This window comes from Ovis canadensis, chromosome 14 (assembly GCF_042477335.2).
Source record: "Ovis canadensis isolate MfBH-ARS-UI-01 breed Bighorn chromosome 14, ARS-UI_OviCan_v2, whole genome shotgun sequence".
NCBI lineage: Eukaryota > Metazoa > Chordata > Mammalia > Artiodactyla > Bovidae > Ovis > Ovis canadensis.
In genome coordinates this window covers 39,312,982-39,336,671 of record NC_091258.1, presented here as the reverse complement: position 1 = coordinate 39,336,671, position 23,690 = coordinate 39,312,982, and the positions used below count along the sequence as shown (strand labels likewise).

The following is a 23,690-nucleotide window of genomic DNA, read 5'->3' as shown; positions in this document are numbered from 1 at the left end:
GGATGAGGGCTTCAATCCCTGGGTCGGGAAGATCCCTCGGAGAAGGAAATGGCAACCCACTGAAGTATTCTTGCCTGGAAAAATCCCACAGACGGAGGAGCCTGGCAGGCCACAATCCATGGGATTGCAAAGAGTCAGACATGACTCAGCGACTTTACACACACACACACACACACACACACACAATGGGGATGGCGACGGTGTCCACTTCACAGGGTTACTGTGTGAATGAACTGAGCGAACTGCTGGGGCGGTTACTATGTAAAAGTCTGAACAGTCATCAGCGAAAATAAACCCAGCATTACTTAAGCCAGCAGAGTTTGATGTGCTCAGTTGCTCAGTTGTGTCCGACTCTTTGAGACCCCGTGGTCTGTAGCCCACCAGGCTCCTCTGTCCATGGAATTCTCCAGGCAGGAATACTGGAGTGGATAGCCTTTCCACTTCTTCAGGGGATCCTCCCAACCCAGGGATCGAACTCAGGTCTCCTGCATTGCAGGTGGATTCTTTACCATCTGAGCCACCAGGGAAGCCCATAGGAGGGGCAAAACCAGGGTGGGCTTTTACGGAACCCCCACTTTTTGCTTTTCAGCAGCATCCTATGGCTACAGAGTTAAGGCAAGGGTTGAATTCCACGAGTCAAAAAATAACCTTTTTCTGAGACCTGACGCTGTGGGAAAACCCGGGGACCCTGGCTGGGTTGTGCAGAAAACCAACCAGCGTGGCTGCCTCCTCTCCTTGGGCCATCTTACGAGTCACTGGCTGAAGATCGGGGCTGGGCAGCTGGTCCTGGCCTCTTTACTGCTCGGAACCAAAGAACAGGGACCTGACAGGTCTGATTCCCGTGTCTCGGAAGTTTTGTGGGTGGAAAGGCAAGGGACAGGGACTCCGATATGGGGGTGGGAGTGGGGGACGTCACCACCTTGGGGAGAAGAGGAAAAGGCCAGGCGCTCGGCACTTCTGTGTTCACAGCTGCCCATGGTGTCTGCCGCGGCCGTCTCTGGGGATGGCAGCGATGAGAAGGGCGCTCCTGCTCCTGCTCTATGTCTCCCACGCATCTGCCAGTGAGTGTGCACTCTTTGCTCTTCCGTCACGACTTTAGCTGACCGTGTGACGTGGCAGGGGGAATCATCCCAGAAAAGGAAACTGTCCTTTTAAAGTCCAGAGAGGGACTCGGGGGCGGGTGAGTCACACCGCCTTGCTCTGGGCAGCATGAGTTGGTGGAGGGAACCAGGGGAAGAAATGGAACATGGTGGGTGGATGTAGGACACTGGACTTGAGCAGCCTGGTGTCAAGACTAGTCCTTGGTGACAGTCTGGTCAGAAAAATAAAGTTTAGGCTACAGAGAGGGCCCCCTGGGGGGCAGAGAGGGTTGACATAAGCTCCTGGCTTCCCACTCACTGCCCCTGCCCCTGCTCTCCCCAGGACATATCCTCCAGGCTCCATCCTTCCTGAGCCAGAGTTGGGGGGGCGAGTAAGGGGAGGGCAAGATGTGTCTTATGCACTTGGGAACCAGGCCTTCCAAGTGTTTCTATTTCAGCTTCGGATGAAGGCCTTTATCCTTAAACTTTTAACATTACCTCTAAACTGATCCCCAGCTGCAGGGCTGGGCCCAGGGGCAGGGAGGTGCCTTAGAGGCTGCCTGGCATAAGTGGCAGCTGCAGTCACCTCCCTGATCCCCAGGTTATAGATTCCAGCCTGGAACGGGGTAGATGGTGGGGCACCTGACGAAAGCAGTCTCTGTGCCAGCTCCTGCCACCCCAGCTGGCTTTCTCCTGTCTTCCTGGAGTTAAATAGGAGACATGAGAGAGCTCCCCGTGCACACGTACACACACACCAAGCAGACCAACTTACCTTCCTGGCCTCCTCCACCTCCTTGCAGGCCAAGGAGGTGAAGGTGAAGTCGCTCAGTTGTGTCCGACTCTGCAACCCCATGGACTGTAGCCTAAAAGGCTCCTCCGTCCATGGGATTCTCCAGGCAAGAATACTGGAGTGGGTTGCCATTTCCTTCTCCAGGGGATCTTCCCAACCCAGGGTTCGAACCCAGGTCTCCTGCATTGGAGGCAGGCGCTTTAACCTCTCAGCCACCAGGGAAGCCAGGAGGCAAAACACAGAAAGGACCTCTCCGCCCCTCTTAAAAAGCCTCAAGCAAGTGACCTGGGGCCAACATTTCATCTCTGGGACAGATTTCCTCATTATATCCTGGCCTTTCAAGGATTTTATAAGGTCATGAATGAATGAATCAGCCAACTAGAACTTTGAAAAGGTAAAAGTCATCACACACATATAGCTTCTTGCTGCATGAGGACGGGTTGTTTATGCCTTCCTCACCGCAGATGGCCAATATCCTGTGGAAAAACAAACAAACCAGAATTCCTATCTCTGGTGACCCTGAAGCACCTGATGGCCTTGCAGCCATCATCCTGCTAACGACCGGCTCTGTCACTGTTCCAGCAAAGTCTCCAAGTGTCAGCTCACAGAAATGTGAATCTGATCACATGGTGCCCTGGCATGGAGTGGTCCTTTAATGACTGCACTGAATATTCAGTCAACTCCAGCATCACGGTTTGGAAAGGCTCTGCCACTGGTGCTCACCTCAAAGGTCACCTCCTGCAGGAAGCCCTCCCAGACTTCATGGTCTGGGCAAAGTCCATGTCCCCTCTTCTGTGTACTCTGGGGACAGTCTCTTGTGTTACAGATCTCTCTGTACACTGTCACTCTTCAGCATGTCTGTCTCCCTCATGCATTGGGACCTCCCCTGGGGTAGGGACAGGACCCTGAAATCTGTCCCGTCAGCCCAGTCCCTAACTCGGCAGGGCTGCGTGTGTAGTTAGATGAATGGATGAAAAGGAAGCCACCAATGACCTGAACTTGTTAGCTGGTGCTACCCACCACGTGACACGCCAGGGCCCAGGACCACCAACTTAGAAACACACGCTGGGTACTCACGTAGTGGCTACCAGAGCAGTGGGGGTGGGTAATGCCGTCATCCATTGAGCTCAGCATTATCAGTCATGGGGACACACCTCTCCTCTTGTGAGAGGTGTGTGTTACCCCACCTCTCGTAAAAGGAAACTGAAGCCCAGAGAGGTCAGTGGCTCTCCCCAAGTCCCAACGCATAGGGGCCAACTGGACTTGGGACACAGTGTCCAGATAATAGTTTTAATCTGGCAGACCCCAGAAAGGGTCTTGAGGACTCCCAAAGATCCCAGACTACACTTTAAGAACTGCTGATATATATGAAAGATTTCAGATAAATAGCTTAGGATAAGCTAAGTGGGACTTCCCTGGTGGAAAAGGAAGGGAATTCTTTTTCACTGAGCCACCTGGAAGCCCCCAGTGGTAAAGAATCTGCCTGCTAATGCAGATGTAGGTTCAATCCCTGGGTCAGGAAGATCCCTTGGAGAAGGAAATGGCAACCCATTCTAGTATTCTTGCCTGGAAAAGTCCCGTGGATAGAGGAGCCTAGCGGGCTACAGTCCATGGGGTCACAAAGAGTTGGCCCCAACTTAGCAACTAAACAAACAACAAATCTGCCGAGTACTAAGCTTGCAATAGATGAGAGTGATCATCGCTAGCCTAACATTTTCAGATTCAAAGATGTCACCAAGGGTCTTTGATGGGGAAGAAGACTCCTAGGAAAATAAACGAGAGTAGTATGGTTATGGCGAGCCAGAAAAAGTGGGGGAAATGGCAGGAGAGCGAGCAGGTCCTGAGGTCGGATGTGGCAGTGGTAGTGGCGGCCACAGGCCTCCAGCTGCTTGCCCGGCAGTCAGGCCCCTGCACACCCCCTCCAGGTTGCGGCATCCAGAAAAGCAACATTGCGGTCACTTCCGAGGAGGGTTTGGTCGAAGAGCAGGAGTTCCCGTGGGTGGTGTCGCTGCAGGATTCCCAGTACACCCACCTGACTTTCGGCAGCATCCTCAGTGAGTTCTGGATCCTCAGCATCGCGTCCACCTTTCAGAACAGGCCAGTACCCCAGCTTTGGAGCTGACACAGCCCACCGAGGTGGGGCGGGCCCCGGGGGACTCTGCTTCCTACTCTGCTTAGGGAAGCCTGGAAGGTGGATTCCTGGTGTCAGAGCAACACGGCTTTTTTTTTTTTTTTTTTTTTTACCAGCTCAGGGCTTGCCGTGAGCTTGGGGGTCCTAAAACCACCAGCTGCCAAGGTTGGCGCAGTCTGTGTCTTCTCTGTGGTAAGGACTAACAGCTGCACCGCTGTGGAATGAAAGGATGCACTCGCCATCCTCTGTAGGAAGGATATTGGCTCCCGCTTTACGTACTACAATCACAAAGGCACTGACTCTTGACACTAGAGGTCCTTACTGCTTATCTTGTTAAGGGAACTGATAAGAGTCCTAACAAGGAGTCTTGTTAAGGGAACTGATAGTTCAGTTCAGCCGCTCAGTCGTGTCCGACTCTTTGCGATCCCATGAATCGCAGCACGCCAGGCCTCCCTGTCCATCACCAACTCCCGCAGTTCACTCAAACTCACGTCCATCAAGTCAGTGATGCCATCCAGCCATCTCACCCTCTGTCGTCCCCTTCTCCTCCTGCCCCCAATCCCTCCCAGCATCAGAGTCTTTTCCAATGAGTCAACTCTTCACATGAGGTGGCCAAAGTACTGGAGTTTCAGCTTTAGCATCATTCCTTCCAAGAACACCCAGGACTGATCTCCTTTAGGATGGACTGGTTGGATCTCCTTGCAGTCCAAGGGACTCTCAAGAGTCTTCTCCAACACCACAGTTCAAAAGCATCAATTCTTCGGCGCTCAGCTTTCTTCACAGTCCAACTCTCACATCCATACATGACCACTGGAAAAACCATAGCCTTGACTAGACGGACCTTTGTTGGCAAAGTGATATCTCTGCTTTTCAATATGCCATCTAGGTTGATCATAACTTTCCTTCCAAGGAGTAAGTGTCTTTTAATTTCATGGCTGCAGTCACTATCTACAGTGGTGGAGCCCCAAAAAATAAAGTCTGACACTGTTTCCACTGTTTCCCCATCGATTTCCCATAAAGTGATGGGACCAGATGCCATGATCTTCATTTTCTGAATGTTGAGCTTTAAGCCAACTTTTTCACTCTCTTCTTTCACTTTCATCAAGAGGCTTTTTAGCTCCTCTTCACTTTCTGCCATAAGGGTGGTGTCATCTGCATATCTGAGGTTATTGATATTTCTCCTGGCAATCTTGATTCCAGCTTCTGTTTCTTCCAGCCCAGCGTTTCTCATGATGTACTCTGCATAGAAGTTAAATAATCAGGGTGACAATATACAGCCTTGACATACTCCTTTTCCTATTTGGAACCACTCTGTTGTTCCATGTCCAGTTCTAACTGTTGCTTCCTGACCTGCATATAGGTTTCTCAAGAGGTAGGTCAGGTGCTCTGGTATTCCCATCTCTTTCAGAATTTTCCACAGTTTATTGTGATCCACACAGTCAAAGGCTTTGTCATATTCAATAAAGCAGAAATACATGTTTTTCTGGAACTCTCTTGCTTTTTCAATGATCCAGCAGATGTTGGCAATTTGATCTCTGGTTCTTTTGCCTTTTCTAAAATCAGCTTGAACATCTGGAAGTTCACAGATCACGTACTGCTTAAGCCTGGCTTGGAGAATTTTGAGCATTGCTTTATTAACATGTGAGATGAGTGCAACTGTGTAGTAGTTTGAGCATTCTTTGGCATTGCCTTTCTTTGGGATTGGAATGAAAACTGACCTTTTTCCAGTCCTGTGGCCACTGCTGAGTTTTCCAAATTTGCTGGCATATTGAGTGTAGCACTTTCACAGCATCATCTTTCAAGATTTGAAATAGCTCAACTGGAATTCCATCACCTCCACTAGCTTAGGATAAGTTTAAAACACTTAAACCTCAGACCTTAACCATGAAAGTGAAAGAAAGAAAGTGAAGTCGCTCAGTCATGCCCAACTCTTTGCGACCGCAAGGATAGTAGCCTGCACCAAGCTTCTCTGTCCATGGGATTTTCAAGGCAAGAGTACTGGAGTGAGTTGCCATTTCCTTCTCCAGGGAATCTTCCCAACCATGAGACTGCCACAAATATACGCACAGAGAGAAAAGGCTTGAAGGAAATACACAAACACTTGAAGAGTGCCCATCTCTGGATGCTCAGAGCACCCGTGATTCCTGTTTTCTTCTTTGAACTTCTCCGTATTCTCCAAATGGTTTACGGTAAATGGACATTCTATTAAACCAGACTAAAAAAAAAAAAACCACTATATGTGCTATACATATTGCCCTCCAGAGAGGTTGTTTTCTACGTAGTGTATTCATTACTGCTATTTTCTATCTGATCTGCTGGTTTGGTTGATTTCCTTTTTGACTCTGGGTTTTATTAAAGACCATTTAAAAATATCCAGGCGATAGGATGCTTTGCTTTGTTTTCCAGCATGATTTAATTTTGAGTTAGACGGCAAGGTGATCTATTAAGGAATTCATTCATGTTGTCTTCGTGGTCTACTACGTAGTCCATGTGACTATTTTCCATAAGTAAATCTAAAAGTTCCCCTCTGTCCTTGGAATATAATTTAATATATAAAATTGGAGCATGGAGTCTACTTGATCTTTCCTGGGCTGACCAAGGCAAATTACAAACTCCTGGCTTTTTCTCCTTCTATTTCCTGGAATTTAATTCACGAATATTGTGTCGCGTGTTGCAATAAATTCTTCATTGTAGATCGAATTCCTTATCACCACGAGAAGCCTTTCTTTGTCTTGTTGCATGCTCTTCTGCTTTGATATTCAGAATAAGACTCCTGCTTTTTGTTTTTAGATTATGTCTTCTGTTTTTCTGGCTTTCTGTTTTCGTTATATGGCTTTGTTTCATAGGTCTCTTCTAACAGATTTGGAAAGCTTGAATTTGTTTTCTTACAAATGTGTTCGTCTTAGAGTTACAATTTCATGGAAAATACCCAAGTCTTCTGTTTCTCTCTGGATCATCCTCTCAAGACTCTCCCATGGTTGATGCCAGAATTCCTATCTTTTCACTCTTTCCTTCTTGCCTCACGACCACTCAATGTTAATAGGTTATTTATGTACTTTAATGTCTGCACACTTTTGTTATTTCATATATTAGCTGTAAATAAATAACAGTTTAGACTCCCACGAAAGGTGAGAAAATTGGTGTATACAACCCACCCCTGCTTTCTTTTCAGTTTTTGTTACACCATTTGATTATTGCCAGGGTTTACATTATTACTCCAACCTATGGCTTTAAAAGTTTTTCTTTCATTTTAATTTTAGACCCATAAATAAATAAGCATAGAAGAAAGATCAGAGAAGGCAATGGCACCCCACTCCAGTACTCTTGCCTGGAAAATCTCATGGACGGAGGAAACTGGTAGGCTGCAGTCCATGAGGCCGCTAAGAGTAGGACACGACTTCACTTTCACTTTTCACTTTCATGCATTGGAGAAGGAAATGGCAACCCACTCCAGTGGTCTTGCCTGGAGAATCCCAGGGACGGGGGAGCTTGGTGGGCTGCTGTCTATGGGGTCGCACAGAGTCAGACACGACTGAAGTGACTTAGCAGCAGCAGCAGAAGAAAGATAATCAGCCATAACATACCAGATTATCTTCAGGTGGTAGGCTCTATGCTTGTAAGATAGAAGAATCTTCAAAGGATGATGGCACAAGCGTAGGGGTTCAGAAATGATTTCCTGACAAACTATTATAAAATTGATAAATGACAAGGTCTTACTGTATAGTGTAGGGAACTATATTCAATATCTTGTGATAAGTCATAATGGAAAAGAATACGAAAAATAAAATATATTATTGTAATATATTGTATATAATATATGGAATACATTTATATGTATGAAATATATTTCATATATAATCTATGAATGTTTCATGTATTTCATATATAATCTATGAAATATATTTCATGTATATAATATATAAAATATTATATATTATATATATATAAATGGAATCACTTTTCTGTATACCAGAAACTAATACAACATTGTAAATCAACTACACTTCAATAAAATGAAAAAAAAATTTCCTGGGGACATGGTTCAAAAAGGTGAGTAAAAAGTAGCCCTAGGAAGAGGAGTTGGATGGAGCCAAAAAATCAATAAACATGAAAACAGGGAAGTGTGAAGCTTCCTCGGTGCCTCAGCTTCTCAAGACCTCCTTGTTCTCTCTCTCCAGGAAGGATGCTGTGGCTATAATTGGTATAGCTAAGATGGATGCAAAACTGATTGCTCACGAAGAGTATCCTATCAACACCATAATCATCCATGAGGACTTCGACAATAAGACAATGAGAAATAACATAGCCCTCCTGAAGACAGACACGGCGATGCAGTTCAACAGCCTGGTCCGACCCATCTGCTTCCTCGGCAGAAAGCTGAACAGGCCGCCACTCCTGCTGAACTGCTGGGTGGCAGGATGGAACCCCACATCTGCAGTTAATGGCTTCCTTCTCCTAGAGGAGGCTGTGTGTGTGCCAGCGGTGTGGGTGACCAGGATGAACCATTCCAGGGCTTAGCTCTATAATTCAGGTGGCCTGAGGTTCTGGAGTTGGGCTGGAACCCCCACTGAACCAGTCAGGATTCCCAGCGCTTGCCCTCTTTGAGGTCACTTTTTACATTTGGTCCTTTTTCTTTTATCCTTACACCAAAACTGGACATACATGGGTAGTGAACGCCTGAAATGACTCCAGGGTTACTGAGGGGCGAGGGGACATCATTCCCTGAACCAGAGCTTTCAGTCCTCTTCTCTGAGCCATCCTTGTTTTCTCTGACTCTTGGGAAGCAAACAAGGAAAAGCAAAGAAAGGGTAAACGTTCTGGCCTGCTTTCACATTCAGGCTGTTTGCTTTTGCAAAGGTAGTCTTCAGTAGGAAGCCAGACACAGGTTGTGATTTCTGTGAGGGAAAGGGGGTTTACGAGAACATTCCTTGCTGACTCCCATCTGGATATGTGAGCTCTAGTTGAGCTGACCTGGGGGGTGTCTCCCTGTTAATAATTCTTGCGCTCTCTGTTGCATGGTCCAGACAGGAAATCACATGACAATGAGTATCCTGAGGAAAATCTCCGTGAAAGACATTGACTCGTGTCCCTTAAACATAGGGCAGAAAACAGGATGTGGCAACCACCTAGAGATGGAGACTGACGCCGTCTGCTTGGTAAGAACATGGTGGAACAGAAGCTGAGAGTAAGCAGAGGTTACTTCATGGGGAGGGTTGGGGACGCCCCCTGGCTGGATGGTGAGCTGCGTGTGGTCAGGGACTGTCACTTGGGATTCACAGATATCTCTAGGATGAGCAGCACTTGGCAAATAAGCTCAATAACTCCATAATAATAATAAGAAATACAGAATTAAAAATAAAATAATAATAAAAAGCTCAATAACCATCTGCTGAATGGACTAACCAGTCACCATTGTCGGTGTGAAATACTAAGCATGGCTAAGTAACATGATTTTTCATGAGCTAAAAGTCTGAAAGAATGAGACCCAGCCACACATGGGGATATGTGTTGAGTGTGCTTACAGCACAGGCTCACTCTATTTGGCTCCTTTGGAACCTAGACTGATGCTATTGCTCATCAGTCACGGGGTTTCTTTTTTCCGATAAGAAGACCTGCCCTCTACCTGGATGTGGGCTGTTCTACTGCCTCAGGGAAATGCACAGAATTCACAAACACCTGTCCATGGCCCTCGTATCTGTACCTGGGAAAAGCGTGGCTTACCAGGGCCACACAGTTAATACACATTAAAGACGAGAACCCAGGTCTGCCAGACTTCCAGACAAAGTTTCCCTCCTCTATTCCATCAACCACTTTTCTCAAAATAATCTTCAGGATTCCCCAGCGGGAAAATTTTTTCAGAGGGCTAAGGGAAAGTTTTTTTAAGAGAAAGGGGAAAAAATACTTAGATGTGGACAATTCTTTCTCAAAGTCATTTCATTGCAAAAGCATGGAAAAGCATTGCAAAAGCATGACTGCCTTTCATCAGACAATAAGTTTGCCCTTCCAAAGCTGGTTTAACATTTATCGAGTGTTCTACATTGTACTGCAATGTAGTCCATGGGGTCACAAAGAGTTGGACCCGACTGAGCAACTGAACCAACATTGTACTGAGCTCTGTCAGATGCGGGATTGTAGCAACTTCTTAGAGAATGCGTTAAAATGCAGAAGAAGATGTAGCTACTTAACAAAATCCTGCCATTAGCCACTCCATCGATCTAGAGCCACACTTCATCAGATCTAGATGCTATCAGTTGTAGAGCACACTATTTTTTATGTAACATTGAGAAGGAAAAAATGCTGGAAGAAAAGTGCATGGAAATTCTGGAATCAACTGATTAAAAGACACATTCCATTTCAAAGATAGGGAGTTTTAAGAGACTCTTAGATGCATAGGAATATGGTAAACTTCTTTCAGGCTTCCCCAGTGGTTCAGCAGTAAACAATCCGCTGTAATGCAGGAAACTCCAGTTTGATCCCTGGGTCAAGAAGATCCCCTAGAGGAGGACATGGCAACCCACTCCAGCATTCTTGCCTGGAGAATCCCCACAGACAGAGAAACCTGGTGGGCTACAGTCCATGGGATCGCAAAGAGTCAGACACGACTGAAATGACTTAGTACACAGCACACACAAACTGCTTACAGTTTAAATGATCACTTCTTTAAACCACCCACAAAATTCAGATTGGATTTTAACGGAAGCACACCTGTAGACAGTCCTTTGCTTTTTAGAATTATGCTTACAAACTGTCTCAGACCATCAGAAAAAAAAACAAAACAAAACAAAACAGTGCCTTGTCTAGCTAGAGTCCCAGGAATTGTGTTCTAGTGTCGAGGGGTCCTCAAAACCACACTTCTCACATGTAGAATAATTCACCCAGGTTCAGTGTTTGCTCTGGGCTTCTCAGATAGCTCAGTTGGTAAAGAATCCAGCTGCAATGCAGGAGACCCGCTTCAATTCCTGGGTCGGGAAGATCTGCTGGAGAAGGGAAAGGCTACCCACTCCAGTATTCTGGCCTGGAGAACTCCATGGACTGTATAGTCCATGGGGTCTCAAAGAGTGGGACACGATTGAGCGACTTTCACTTTCACTTTTCAGTGTCTGCTCTAATGAGTCCCCAGAGATCCAACAAAAGCAGAATCACTCTGAATTCACCCCTCCTTCTTCCCAAACTGTTAGGGCTTTTGCTGAATGTTGAGGTTGAGGATCGCCCAATGAAAGGGTCGCTCCCCCAGGAGATGAGGTGAGACTGCTCCAGAGGAGCAGCTGGTACTTTTTGTCTCCATTGCGTGAGCTGCAGAGGTCTCAGCCTTACAGGTTATGGAGAAGAGAAAAAGCAGCGTACTCTACACCTGAGTGGAACAGCAGCTTGCAAAACCACCCAAGAGCCAGGGATGGCGACCACATAATCATTTGTCAAACGATTTGTCCTGAATTGCATTCCTTTTCTTCCTCAAGCTGTAAAAGCACAGTTAAAACAAACTGGAAGTGGGTCTGGTGAACACAGTGATTACTCCATGCTTGGCCAGATACCCTCTGTGCCCCAGGCAGACACAACAGGGTGCAGATGAAACAGCCTGTTCACCAGTCCCAGGAGGACTGGCCAGAGCTCTGGGATGAAGTTTCTACCTTCTGCTGTTTGGCAGCAAGGGATGAAAACAGTAGAGTGTGAAAAGCTGAAAAATGAAGAGTTCCACACTCAAGCACCCCGTTCCATCTGATGAGAGGCACAGAATGAAATCTAGAATGTTATCCTCACGTGTGTGTGGCCGTGAGACAACCAGGGAATTATGGCAGCCTTGCCGAGCGTGCCTCCCCTGGTCCTGCTTGCGGAGTGGCTCTTGCCTTCTCCTGTTCATTTCTGTTCTGGCATGGCTTCCTCAGAAAAAGGAGGGTTCAGTTGAAAGACGCTGCAAACGTATAGACACACAAGAAGGCTCAGGCACCGAGGCCTGGGGATGGGCAGGGACTGACGTGACCACTTTTGCGCCTCTCTGACTCTCATGGTTCAATCTGTTCAGATTGTTTGCCATTGTCAACTGTAAGCCCCCTCCCCCATGCCTCAGTCCAAATAGTGAGAGTGAAGTGTAATCGCCCAGCCTTGGATGAGAAAACCACTCCCGCCTGGACCAAGATGGACCATGGCCAGGGCTGGGGAGCAGGTATTCCTTTAAGAGGAGGCTTGGGGGATGGGGGCGGGAGAGGACAGTTAAGATAAATTATTCCTAGTTGCTGCCTTGTTTCTTTTTCCACATTTCTCAGTTTTTCATGTAAAAACGATGGCTTTTTCTCGACACCAGGGTAATAGCAGCTAACTGTTTACTGAGTGCATCCTGTAGGTCAGACACTGTGCTAGGACTTCTGCTGGTGTTACAGAGGTGGACTGAGTCCCCAGTTTAGCTCAGAGAATTAGGTAACCTGCCAGGGTTACATCTCCAGCCAGGTGTGTCAGGCTCCTGCCCACTCACCTGAAGGGAGATCAGGTCTGCAGGGCAGAGCTCCCGAAGCCAGGAGGACAGCTCTCTAGAGTCTTGGATGGGGATGGCGGGGGCAGGGTGCCTGGCTGACAGTTGCCAGGCTGATAAATCTGAGTCCCGCCTGGTGGCATATGCTCCCCCACTAGTCTGACTCTGACCCTGGCTGGACTGCGGGTGGGTGTGAGCAGCTTAAATCTAAACAAAACAGAGAAGAGAAGGGGGAAAATGGGCCCATTCCAGGCCAGAAAGGAACAAAATAACATCTGAGGAGTGAGAAACCAGAGAGAGGGTGGGTTTATTCAAAGTCCTAGAAAGGGGCAAGAAAATGAAATGGGAACCAGGAAGCTACAGGCAAACTGCAGGAGCCTTCAATTTGTATGATAAAAGGAAAAGTCATCTTGTTGGAATTTGTGGGGACAGTGGCCTAGATGAGAAACAGTATCTTATAATTTACCTCATTTCTAGTGAGAACCAGCTAGAACAGGCCAGAATAGTGTAAAACTTTTCTAGAACAGAGAGTAAATAGCACTAGGACATATTTTTTACAAAGAGAGAGAGAGAATGAGTTTGTTTCCTAAGACCTGAAGCCTTCTGTCCTCTATCACAGGGGGACCCGGGAAACCCAATGATGTGCCAGCTGAAGGAAATGAGCCTGTGGGTGCTGAGAGGAATCCTGTCCCAAGGAGGGGAGAAATGCCCGGGCCTGTTCCTGTACATCAGGGTGGAAGACTACAGCGACTGGATCACGTCCAAAACCAGGAAGACCAGCTCTCCCCTGTCTTCCTTCCATCACTGGGAGAACCCCAGCCCTTTACCCAGATACTCATCACGTGATCTCGTGACACAGAGGAAACAGGCTAGGCTGAGCCAGCTTGCGTGGCCCCGACTATCCTTCCAAGGACAAGAAAGGTCCACCGTGCATTCCACGCTTTCACTGCCAGACAATGGCACTCAAATGAGTCTAGACTTCCGGGAAAAGGGGCGGAGGGAGCCAGGCAGCTCTGAGATGGCCATCCAGCCCATGTACTATGACTACTACGGTGGGGAGTTCATGGCGCATGCGCCCCCTTCAGGCCAGACCAGGTTACATCAGCCCCAAGAAATTACCTTACTTTTTCTTTGCGCTCGTTTTCTTTGGCAATGGGATGTTCGTCTAGGAGCTAGCCCTCCAAACCGAAGAGGAAGCTCAGAACGCTGAGGGCCAGGCATTCACCATGCTGTTTCGGTGTCTCTTTTTGAGAGTCCCGCAGCTGGGCGGCCGTGGACAGGCCCGCTCTCAGACTTGGGCCGGCTCCCTCTCCTCTAGCCCCACTCCCGCGAGCGGGAAGGTCGCTTTCGTGTGTGCTTGTGAACTAAACGTGGGCTAACAAGTGTCAAACCATTAGAGTGCCCTGTGGTTCTTTCAGTGTTCACGGGTTCCCGGGGCCAGGCTGTGAAAACACTTCCCTAGGGGGCTGAGGTGGCCTGGGAGGCGACTGGCAGCCTGGCTGGAGAGTTGGGGACCCCAGCCAGCGCAGGGAACAGTGAGTGGACCCCATGACTTAGACAGGAGCTAATAACTTTAATGGATCACTTTTTGGTCGGCAGCGGTAGCTTCCTTCTGGCTATTTCCCAGGGCCGGAAATTGCCTGCAACTGCTCATTGGTGTTTTTCATCTTATTCCAAGCTTTGCGGTAGCCTTTCAAGGACATCTACAAAAGGAGAAAGGGGGAGGGGAGAGACGGTCATTTGAGACAAACGGATTGTACCAATCGTACCCGCATCTAGCCCTGTGGTGGCAAGGATGACCTTGTGTTGGGCGCAGTGTCTGCGCCGGCGGTGGCCACCGGCCACCTTGGGGCATCGGAAGATTCATTGTTTCTGTTCCGTGAGGTGGGAAGTTGCAGGCTCCTGCTGTGATTCTCTGCTACTTCTTGGCCCCAGATGTGATGGGCCCATGTTTGGACCCTAGTTTATTATCCTGCTGCCAAGTGACCCCGGGAAAGGCAGAAAGAAGCACCCTGGAAAATGCACCTGGGGTTTACATGCCAGAGCTTCCGAGACTGGGTTTTTGCACTGCTCTAAGGATGTCTCTAGTGTCCCGTGTGTGCAACCTGGCCTGTGGCAGTCTCAGTGCTTCCCTTTTGTCTTTTTTTTAGACGGCAGCGTTTCATTTGCACTTTTCCTTTTTCTTCTCCACAGCTCACAATGGGCAAGGGGGCTTCCGGGCACACTGTACCGTATGAAAAGGCTGCGGACTTAGTCAACGGAAAGACCCATGTCAACTGTGTAAATGCATGGAATCAGGTTCTGAGTGATATTAAAATCCATTATTATCTCATTTTTTAAAAACCTGGCTTATCCATGTATTAAATAGCAATCACTTAATTATCCACGGTGGGGAGAGGGACTCAGAAGCTTCCAGAATTCAATAAGAAAATAAGCAACTAAAAACACACTATTGCTACAGAGTGTCTTCCTAATAACCTGAAAAGGCCCTGTCTTTAACAAGAAAAAGGAGCTTTAAGGAAAAACTTTTTTCAAGAAGTCATCTTTTATTTTGGTGTAAACATTGAAGCAATGACTGAGATTTCTCAGACATTACACATCCAAACGCCTGCATTCTATAGCTCAGAAAACAAAATCCCAAACAAAAGATGGGGGGGCAGTGCATAAGACATTGAGGGGTCTTGGGGCTCACCTCTGCGATCTCCACTTTCCTCTCCCACATCCTGATGGTCTTCTCCAGGTCCCCATTGCGGATCTTCTCCCGGATGTACATCATCACCTGTGGAGCTCGGAACTCAGACAGCTGCTTCCGGAGCTGCATGTTCAGAGCCAGGGCCTTGGCCCGGTCCTGGGTGGGGGAAGGGACCAATTAGACTGTGGGGCTCCCTTGGCAGTTCCAGCCTCCTGGGACTTACTGGCCCTGGCAACTCCCCCTACTTTCAATGTTGTTCTAAAAATAACATTTACATTTTCAAAGGAGCGGGTGAAATCACAAGATTCTGACTTTTTACAGATCCTGACATGTTTGTCCAGTTCAGAAACACTAAGTTCAGTCTACACAGTCTTTCTTCCTCCCTTCCTTTTTTCCTTTTTCCTTTCCTTCCTTTATTAAGGAATGTGCTTTACTTTTGATTGCTTAGGGGCTTTTTTTTTTTTTTTGCAAAATATATATAACATAAAATTGCCCGTTTTAACCATTTTAAAATGTACAGCTCTGTGGCATTCAGTATACTCGAATTGGTTTGCAGCCTTCATCACAATCTGTCTGCAGAAGTTTTTCATTTTCCCCAACTGAATCTCGGTATCTATTAAACACTAAACTTCCCATACCCTTCCCTAACTGGCCCTGACAACTACCATCCTATTTTATGTCTGTATGAATTAAAAAAAATTTTTTGGGGGGTCTCACTGTGTGGCTTAAGTAAGCTTAGTTCCTTGGACTGCTAGGGGATTCCTTCCCCCATTCTCTATGAATCTGACTACTCCAGATATAAGTGGAATCATACAATAGTTGCCCCTGCATGACTGTCTAATTTCACTTAGTGTAAATGTCTTCAGAGTTCATCCATTTTGTAACATGTCAAAATTTTTTCTTTTCTAAGGATGAATAAAATTCTGTTACATGTATGTACAGCTCATTTTGGTTATTCACCCATCTGTCAATGGACATTTGAATTGCTTCTACATTTCGGCTATTGTAAATAATGCTACTACAAACCTGGGTATACAAATACCTGTTGTTCAAATTCCTGCTTCCAAATTATTTGGGGTATATACCTCGAAGACAACTTGCTGGATCATATGGTTATTCTGTTTTTTTGAGGAATCTGTCTTTTTAAATTTTATTTTTTTAAATTATTATACAGTAAAACTAGTCCTTTTTTGAGTGGATTTTGAATTAGCATTGTCCTTTTAACAATTGTTTTGAATAGGCAACATATTCAATCCAAATGGTATGAAAGTACACAATGACAAGCTCCCATCCTACCCCTGTCCCCAGCCACACAAGTCCCCTTCCAAGAAGCATATACTGCTTTTAGGTTTCCTGGATCCTTCAAGAAATCTCTCAGTTCAGCTCAGTTGCTCAGTAGTGTCCGAATCTTTGCAACCCCATGGACTGCAGTACGCCAGGCTTCCCTGTCCATCACCAACTCCCAGAGCTCGCTCAAACTCATGTCCATTGAGTCAGTGATGCCATCCAACCATCTCATCCTTTGTCATCCTCTTCTCCTCCCGCCTTCAATCTTGCCCAGCATCAGGGTCTTTTCCAATGAGTCAGTTCTTCACATCAGGTGGCCAAACTATTGGAGTTTCAGCTTCAACATCAGTCCTTCCGTTGAACACCCAGAACTGATCTCCTAGGATGAACTGGTTGGATCTCCTTGCAGTCCAATGGACTCTTTAGAGTCTTCTCCAACACCACAGTTCAAAAGCATCGATTCTTCGGTGCTCAGCTCTCTTTGTGGTCCAGTTCTCACATCCGTACATGACTACTGGAAAGACCATAGCTTTGACTAGACGGACCTTTGTTGGCAAAGTAATATCTCTGCTTTTTATATACTGTATATGTTGGTCATAGCTTTTCTTCCAAGGAGCAAGCATCTTTTAATTTCATGGCCGCAGTCACCATCTGCAGTGATTTTGGAGCCCCCCACTAACAAAAAATAGTCTGACACTGTTTCCACTGTTTCCCCACCTATTTGCCATGAAGTGATGGGACCGGATGCCATGATCTTAGTTTTCTGAATGTTGAGTTTTAAGCCAACTGTTTCACTCTCCTCTTTCACTTTCATCAAGAGGCTCTTTAGTTTTTCTTCGCTTTCTGCCTTAAGGGTGGTGTCATCTGCATATCTGAGGTTGTTGATATTTCTCCTGGCAATCTTGATATGTTTGCATGGATAGAAATCTCTGTATTTACTTTTTTTGACCCAAAGAGTAGCCAATTATATTCCCTTTTTAAAAATACAATAACAGGAAGATTATTAATGAAGGGATATAAATCATTGTTTAGAACTATAATAAAGTCTACAGTTTATCAAGCACCTTCACATACACAACTCCTTTCAGTTCTCAATGATCCCAGGAGGTAGGAAGGAATCACTATCTGAGACTCGGAAATATTAAGTGATTTGCACAGAAATCTCACAAATTTTATCACTCTCAAACACCTGCTACCAAATTCCAGACTTTCTCAATGTTAAAGTAGATGGTTGTGAATATCTGCTTTGAGCCTTAGTTTCCTCATCTAGAAAACAAGACTAATCAGATAACCTGCATAGTGTTCATGAGAATCCAATGAAACTCTTAAGTGGCTGTCAGCTCTTAGCACAGGGTATGGTACACAGTAGCTCTCAGTAAATTTTAAGAATAATGATCATACAAAGTTGTATCAATTCAATACCCCCCTTCAGCAATATAAACATGTCTGCAAGCCGATGAGTAAGGCAAGAGCCAAATAACCTGTTCCCTTTTTGGAACTAATTTGGTTTTAGTACAATAAAGTAGAAATGTGGGGAAAAACAAAAGTAGAATATATAAAATTCTCCTAAAAGGAATTGGCATCTCTGGTGGCGCCTCATATTAAATCTGGGATCACTGGATACTTTGAAATAATAAACTCAGCAAATGTGCTGCCTGGAGACATCTTGTGGGGAACCGGCCAGTGGATGGCACTGTTTCACCTGCCCTAGGCACCAAGGAGGCATTTATTGGCTTCAGTAATATTCTGGGCTTCCTCAGTAGCTCAACTGGTAAAAGAACCCATCTGCAATGCAGGAGATCCTGGTTCGATTCCTGTGTCGGGAAGTTCTCCAGGAGAAGGCATAGGCTACCCACTCCAGTATCCTTAGGCTTCCCTGGTGGCTCAGACAGTAAAGAATCCGCCTGCAATGTGGGAGACCTGGGTTCGACCCCTGGGATGGAAAAATCCCCTGGAGGAGGGCATGGCAACCCACTCCAGTATTCTTGCCTGGAGAATCACATGGACAGAGGAGCCTGGCAGGCTATAGTCCATGGCATTACAAAGAGTCAGACACAACTGAATGACTAAGCACAGCCCAGCAATACTAGTGCTTGTTGATCAGTCTTCCTTAAAGATTACTCCTTTTCTTTTCTCCTCCATCTTAAAACTGAGACTCAGAAGCTTCTCCTCACTCCAGTACTCTTGCCTGGAAAATCCCGTGGATGGAGGAGCCTGGTAGGCTGCAGTCCATGGAGTTGCTAAGAGTCGGACACGACTGAGCGACTTCACTTTCACCTTTCACTTTCATGCATTGGAGAAGGAAATGGCAACCCACTCCAGTATTCTTGCCTGGAGAGTCCCAGGGATGGGGGAGCCTGGTGGGCTGCCTTCTATGGGGTCGCACAGAGTCGGACACAACTGAAGTGACTTAGCAGCAGCAGCAGAAGCTTCTCAAGCAAATCTCCAGGTAGTTGGTAAATAGATTCAAATCTTCTCCCCATGAACAGCAACATTCCAGGGGAGACACTCTGCAGTGAAGAAGTTTATCTAGGATGAAGCTGGTCTCTAGCTGAGTATACAGTCTCAACTCTGCCGGCTTTTATCTATAAGAGATTTCTCCAGAAGCATCAGCTTAGATCTCTCCTAGATCATAGAAGAGGCACTTCTGCTGCTCCATTTCCACACTTGTTTCTCTCCAAGTAGGGAAGCTGGGAGGTACAATCTCTGTACAAGATAATCTTCGGCCCTGTCATACTTGAGAAGCTGAAGAAGCCGTGAAGTCACCATCACCCATTCCAAAATCCAAAACCTTAGTGGTGGTTTTGTAGGACAGGAAGAAAGAGGACTGGATCTTCAAGTTCTGACAGCTCCTTATGCTAGACACTTTGCTGAGCTTTTTGAGTGGGGCCCCAAGAAGGGTCCTCCTGCCTGGGGTTGTTGGAGCCAATAGAATGAGAACGCACTCACTTCAAAAGCAAAGGAAGGTTTTCCTCTTTGATTAAACAAGTGAGATCTAGGAGCACCCACTCCAGAGCACACCGCTCCCGACAGGCTGCTTTATGGGGATCTTTATTCACTTTTATTTATCCAACTTTTTTCTCCCCCTCAATAAATCTTGAAGTATCTGCTGTATCAGCACATAAAGAATTTACTCTTTTTCAACAGCTGCATAATTTTCCACTGTACGGATGTACCATAATTTAACAAGTCCCCACCCCAGTCACTTAGCTTCTTCATCTCTTGATACAACAAACAGTGCTGTGATTACAAATCTTTGGGGTATACATTATTTTGTAAAAATGCAAATATATCAGTAGGATAAGCTACTGAAAGTGAAATTGCTTATTCTAAGGCAGTGATTCTCAACCAGAAGCTATTTCCCCGCAGGAGACATTTGGCAATGCCTGGAGACATTTTTACTTGTCATAGTTAGGGGAGTGCTACTGGCATCTAGCAGGCTGAGGTCAGGGATGCTACTGAATACCCTACCATGCACAGGACAGACCCCACAACAAAGAATTATCTGACCCAAAATGTCGGTAGTGTCTAGGTTGAGAAACTCTGCCCTAAGCATGTGAGTGTACACAATTTACGGTGCTGACTTGCCTTCTCTTATAATGATCAAGCCAATATACTTCTGCAGCAATGTTTGAGACTGCCTGTTTTCCCTATTCTCTTAACACAATCTTACTATTTCACCTTTGTTAGTTTAATGGAGGAAAAATAGTACCTCATTGTAGCTTTACTTTTTCTGACCCTTATGGGTGAAGAGGAACATTTTTAATATGTTTGAGGTTTTTTAGCTTTTTTGTAAACTGTTTAAGTCTTTGGCCTATTTTTCCTACTTTTTGTTAGATTTTTCCTATTAATTTCTAAAATGCATTTATGTTTTAAGAAAGTTAGCTCCTTGTGATGTTAGATACAACATTTTCCCAGTAACTTATCTTTTGGCCTTACTTACGGTGGTTTTTGTCATGCAGAAAAATTTTTTATTTTTATATAGTTGACTTTATTGATTTCATGGTTTATGGGCTTTACATTTTAAACGTCTTCCCCATTCCAAGATCATAATAAAAATGTTCCCACTATATAAATTTAGGACTTTAATGGCTTTATTATTTATATTTAAATTTACAATATGACTGGATTAATTTCACCATTACATATAAGTTCCAAGTTAACTGTTACTAACTGAATAATCTGTTGTCTTTTATTACAATGTCACTTTTATCATAAACTAAATGCATCAGTATTAATGTATACTTATATCAATTGGCTTATATTTTTTCTTTGATCTTCCAGTCTATTCATGGTCTTTTTTTTTTTAATGGTCTTGTTTTAAATACTGTAACCTCATGACATGTCTCAGTATCTGGTAGGGCTAGTCTCCTCCTTATTAAGAATTTTAATTTTCCTATTTTTCCAAAAGAATTTTTGAGTCAGTTTATTTCAACCTTCCAAAAACTTTTGTTATTTTCATTGGAATACTGTTATTTCACAGATCAACTTAAATAGAACTAACATTCTTATGATGTTGACTCTTCCTAACCTAGTGTGTTATTTTGATTCCTTGCTTCACAAAAGAATCACCACCCTGTGACACTGGCGTCACCTGGGAACTGGGTGAAAATGCAGACTCTCAGGCCATCTACCCAATCAGAAGCTGCTTGTAACAAGACTCCCCAGTTATTGATTGTCTTCTTCTGGTTTGAGAAGTGCTATTTTAATTCCGTTTAAGACAACCTAATAAAATTAATTTTTTATTAACTTGTTTTCAGAATGCAGTAAAAATTTGTCAGGAAGTATACAGTGTATACCTACTATCTGTCTAGCATGACACACAACTGTGGGGAGACCTAAAGATATATTCAGAACCATCAGCGGACACTCTTGTGAGGATGATGATTAGAGAATACCTGAGATGAATATAATGAAGTAAGAACTAGAGCATTAAGCACTAGCTACGAGGGATATGTTCAGAAGAGCAGGGACTGCAATCTCATCCAGCACCCCGCTTGAAGAGCAGGGTGAAACTACGGGAAAGGCAGGCCATTGTTCCCATGCCCAGCTCCGGTGCAATGGTGCAGGGGAGAGGGTGTGAAACAAAGAGCTCCGGAATGTGGCCTAAGAAATGAACTTTACTTGGAACAGTGTGGGGATATCATGCCTAAGGACTTTGTGGAAAACAGTGGAGATCTTTGGGGTGAGTGGTTAAGATCTATCTGATAGTTCCAGTAGAAGTAGCAACAAGCAAAAAGTAGATCAGTTAGATCTTTAACTTAACCAGAGAAAGAGAAAATTAAGAAGAGCCTTCCTGAGAGTCTCTTGGACTCAAGGAGATCAAGTCTGTCATTCCTAGAGGAATCAACCCTGAATATTCATTGGAAGGACTGATGCTGAAGTTCCAATAATTTGGCCACCTGATGAGAAGAACTGACTCATTGGAAAAGACCCTGATGCTGAGAAAGATTGAGAGCAGGAGGAGAAGGGGGTGACAGAGGATGAGATGGTTGGATGGCATCACTGACTCAATGAACATGAGTTTGAGCAAACTCCAGGAGATAGTAAAGGACAGGGAAGCTTGGCGTGCTGCAGCCCTTGGGGTCGCAAAGAGTTGAAACAACAAATATGTGGTTAGAGCAAGCCTCAATGACTGGCAATGCTTTGCCCCTGTGATCGAGCCTGATGTTAATTAGATCAAGAATGTGGAGCAATTAACGTCTCACGTTGTTAAGGCAGTAGAGCCATCAGCTAGTAATGAAGGAGGCTAACAGCTAGGTGTGGTACCAATAGAGGCAGACCATCGAGAGGTTTAGCTGGAAGATGGAGGAGTCAAAGAGAACTCAGCTGAAATCACCCTGGTTGTAGGGAGATAGACTCCATGAGCAAGGCTGTACCCTCTGAGGAGCCACACCAGAGGCTACTCACAGCAGGAGAGGGAGACTTTACTGAATAGTGCAGCCAAATCACTAAGCAAGAAGCAAAAACGATAAGACCAAGATATTGTTGCTAAAAGATATTATCTAAAATGTCCAGTTTGCAAGAAAAATTATGAGATAGGAAAGCAACAAGGACGTGTGATCCACACAGGGATAAAAAGAGGCAACTTAAACTGCTTTTCAGAGAATCCAGAAGAAGGGCTTGGCAAAGTCTTCAAAGCAGCTATCATGAAGATGATAAAGAAACTCAAGGAGGGAACTTCCCTGGTGGTACAGAGGATAAGAATCCTCCTGCCAGTGGAGGGGACAGGGGGTTGATCCTTGGTCCGGGAAGATTCCATGTGCTGAGGGGCAGCTACGCTTATGCACCACAACTACTGAGCCTGCGCTCTAGAGTCCGTACTCAGCAACTACTGAGCCCATATGCTGAAGCTACTGAAGCTCATGCCCCTAGAGCCTGTGCTCTGTAACAAGAGAAGCCATTGCAACTAGAAATCCTTGAAGAGTAACCCACGCTCGCCACAACCAGAGAAAGCCCATGCAGCAACAAAGATCCAGTGCAGCCAAAAATAAATTAAATAAATAAATCTAAAAAAAAAAAAATTGGGCGAAGGTCTTGAATAGATATTTTTCCAGGAAAGACAGACATGTAGCCAAAAAGCATATGAAAAGATGCTCAATGTCGTTAGTCATAAAGAAATTCAAATCAATACCACTTCCCCCCTATTGCAAAGCATTGAAGAAAGCACCTGAAAATAACAAGTGTTGGTGAAGATGTACAGAAATTGGAACCCTCACACATACATTTTCGATGGGAATGTAAAATGGAGCAGCCGGTTTGCAAAACAGCTTGGCAGTTTCTGTAAATGTTAAACATAGAGGTACTATATATATATATAGGGCTTCCCTGGTAGCTCAGTGGTAAAGAATATGTCTGCAATGCAGCATGTGGGCATGCTAAGTCTCTCCAATTGGGTCCGACTCTTTGTGACCCAGTGGACTCACCAAGCTCCTCTGTCCATGGGATTCTCCAGGCAAGAATACTGGAGTCGGTTGTCATGCCCTCCACCAGGGGATCTTCCCAACCCAAGGACCAAACCCAAGCCTCTTACGTCTCCTGATTGGCAAGCAGGTCGTTTACCACTAGAGCCACCTGGGAAGACCCTATGCTGCTGCTGCTGCTAAGTCACTTCAGTCGTGTCCGACTCTTCGAGACCCCATGGCCTGCAGCCTACCAGGCTCCTCCGTCCATGGGATTTTCTAGGCAAGAGTACTGGAGTGGCTTGCCATTCACTGCCTTCTCCGAAATACCCTATGAGAAAAGGC

General features: G+C 45.5%; 2 protein-coding genes and 1 non-coding gene across 3 annotated transcripts in view; 1 reads left to right on the top strand and 2 right to left on the bottom strand.

Annotated features, from left to right (window-relative positions):
• Window positions 1-975: 975 nt before the first annotated feature.
• On the top strand, window positions 976-13,768 carry PRSS54 (serine protease 54). The gene is given in 6 exon segments (XM_069552912.1): window positions 976-1,011; window positions 1,013-1,061; window positions 3,795-3,966; window positions 8,179-8,437; window positions 9,025-9,156; window positions 13,084-13,768. Coding segments are annotated over 6 exon segments (1,239 nt in total). The 3' UTR covers window positions 13,675-13,768.
• TRNAW-CCA (transfer RNA tryptophan (anticodon CCA)) lies at window positions 2,020-2,091 on the bottom strand. The gene has a single exon. It is a non-coding gene; the product is annotated as a tRNA-Trp (tRNA).
• Window positions 13,769-14,017: 249 nt separating the features above from the next.
• The window catches only part of CFAP263 (cilia and flagella associated protein 263), a 31,632-nt gene continuing 21,959 nt past the window's right edge, over window positions 14,018-23,690 (bottom strand). The window contains exons 8-9 of the mRNA XM_069552914.1: window positions 15,157-15,312; window positions 14,018-14,167 (exon numbers count right to left, since the gene is read on the bottom strand). Of these exons, the coding sequence (XP_069409015.1) occupies window positions 14,081-14,167; window positions 15,157-15,312 (243 nt within the window). The 3' untranslated portion in view covers window positions 14,018-14,080. The remainder of the gene's footprint in view (window positions 14,168-15,156; window positions 15,313-23,690) is intronic.